The sequence below is a fragment of the Colobus angolensis genome, unplaced genomic scaffold (genome assembly GCF_000951035.1).
Source record: "Colobus angolensis palliatus isolate OR3802 unplaced genomic scaffold, Cang.pa_1.0 Scaffold76, whole genome shotgun sequence".
NCBI lineage: Eukaryota > Metazoa > Chordata > Mammalia > Primates > Cercopithecidae > Colobus > Colobus angolensis.
Window position 1 is genome coordinate 2376066 of NW_012121376.1, and position 2425 is coordinate 2378490.

Here is a 2425-nt window from a genome sequence, read left to right on the forward strand (position 1 = left end):
GGCGCGGCCCCGGCGGGCGAGGGCGAGGGCGTGACCCTGCAGCGGAACATCACGCTGCTCAACGGCGTGGCCATCATCGTGGGCACCATCATCGGCTCGGGCATCTTCGTGACGCCCACGGGCGTGCTCAAGGAAGCGGGCTCGCCGGGGCTGGCGCTGGTGGTGTGGGCCGCGTGCGGCGTCTTCTCCATCGTGGGCGCGCTGTGCTACGCCGAGCTGGGTACCACCATCTCCAAGTCGGGCGGCGACTATGCCTACATGCTGGAGGTCTACGGCTCGCTGCCCGCCTTCCTCAAGCTCTGGATCGAGCTGCTCATCATCCGGCCCTCCTCGCAGTACATCGTGGCCCTGGTCTTCGCCACCTACCTGCTCAAGCCGCTCTTCCCCACCTGCCCGGTGCCCGAGGAGGCAGCCAAGCTCGTGGCCTGCCTCTGCGTGCGTGAGTACGGGGCGCGGGCCGGGGGTTGGGAGGTCGTAGTCCCTGGGTCCTTGGGTCCCTGCAGCCTTGCGTCACTTCTCCCCTGGCTCCCACATCTCTACATTTTTGCATCCCTGGACCATCCCGGCAGTTCTAGGCTAAGGTCATTGGTCCCAGAAACCACGTGCGTTTCTTTCATTCATTCTTTTACACTTCTCCCCACAGGCTAGGAATATTTTCAGTGAGGGGACAGCAGAGTCCCTACCCTGCCCTTCTGCGGGCATTCCATTCCCCCTCTTAAGCGGTTCAGGCAAGTGCCAGCCTCCCGTTGGCCCCGCTGAGCAATACTTGCAGCCTCTTGCGTGGCACCCACGTGGAGTAACTGAGCAACCGATTTACTGTTAGAGCTCCGATTGCTGACTGGTTGGTGAGAAGGAAATTGCAGTTAAAAAAAAAAACCCATTCATTTCTGCTCTCCAAACCAGCTTGTCAGGAGTCAGTGACACGGGCTGACTCATAGGAAAACAGTAGTAATAAAATCGTATGCGGGCAGTGACTGGTGCTGGTTTAGGCTAAGGGATCCCCCCCAGGGTTGCGCAGTAGTGAGAGAGGGGAGCTTGGCTGCAGATTCAGTCTTGGAGTGGATGGACATGCGAGTCCCAGGTTATGCTGGGAAACAGCCATGGGGCACCTGTTTTGGTGGGCTGGGTGCTGGTGTGTTCTTCACCAGGCCAGAGAGAGAACTGCTTTTCAAAACAGTTTTCTTGTGGGACTTAAGGGGGAAAATCACTTGTACCAGATGTCACATGATTTGGCTGGGTGAGGTGGGAAGGCAGGTCTTGGCAATCCTCAGGTTCATCCCAGGGCCTTGGAAGGGTCCTGCTTTTGAAGTTTATGTTGGAACCCTGGCCATCCCAACTTAGATTTATTTGCGTTAAGAGCTGCCAGCTAATTTGAGGATGGGCCTGGATCTCAATAGTGTGCGTGCACATACAAGGTGGGAAGGACTAAATTTATAGTTTGGAGCCAAAATCAGGGGACTGTGTAATTACTTGGAGTGACTTCTGACTGTCAGGACCTGTTGGCGCTGTTTTCTGCCACACTGTCCTTTGGGGGGAAGGGAGAGGGGGAGGCGTTTATTCATAAATGTGAGAATGCCCCAGGGCCAGACTCAGCAGGGCTCTGTGCCGTTTCCCTGAGTCTCCAAAGCTTCCCTGAGGCTCTGAGCGGAGCAGCCGCACCACTATGCAGGTCAAAGCCAGGAAAAATCCTAGCCGGACTGGAGTGGGTAGAGCCTGTGGCTTCCAGCGGGGCGTTGGAGATGTGGATGTAGAGGATGACTCTGGTTTCTCTCTTCATCATTAGGAGAATTTCACGAGTTCAGTCTCCCTCCCACCTAGGCACATGTTGGCCCAGAATGTAACGACATGGATAATAGCTTACACAGCCTGCACTCTTAGCTTTGAAAATGAATCCCTGGTTGCCTGGGTGTGGAGGCCCACACTTGTAATCCCAGCACTTTGGGAGGCCGAGGCAGGCGGATCCACCGAGGTCAGGAGACCAGTTGAAATCCCACCACTGCACTCTGACCGGGGTGACAGAGCAAGCCTGTCTCAAAAAATGAGTCTCTTGAGTGCTGAGTCTCTGACGTCCTACTGGTGCCATGAGTCATGGGAAATGCTGCATTGGCCACCAGGAAGGAGACATAGGATGGGGTGCTGCCTAGTTTTCTCTTTCTAATGAAAAACACATCAGTCATACATGAATTCCTCATCGTTTAAAAATTCAAACCAGCCAGGCACTGTGGCTCATGCCTGTAATCCCAGCACTTTGGAAGGCTGAGGCGGGCAGATCACCTGAGGTTAGGAGTTCGAGACCACCCTGTCCAACATGGTGAAACCCTGTCTCTACTAAAAATGCAAAAAATTAGCTGGGCGTTGTGGCAGATGCCTGTAATCCCAGCTACCCAGTAGGCTGAGGCAGGAGAATCACTTGAAGCCAGAAGAT

The 2425-nt window shown here is 55.1% G+C and overlaps 1 protein-coding gene across 1 annotated transcript in view; it reads left to right on the plus strand.

The window, feature by feature from the left end:
* Positions 1 to 6: 6 nt before the first annotated feature.
* SLC7A5 (solute carrier family 7 (amino acid transporter light chain, L system), member 5) overlaps positions 7 to 2425 on the plus strand; it is a 43225-nt gene continuing 40806 nt past the window's right edge. Inside the window, exon 1 of the mRNA XM_011928018.1 lies at positions 7 to 439. Coding sequence (XP_011783408.1) covers positions 259 to 439 — 181 coding nt within the window. The 5' untranslated portion in view covers positions 7 to 258. The remainder of the gene's footprint in view (positions 440 to 2425) is intronic.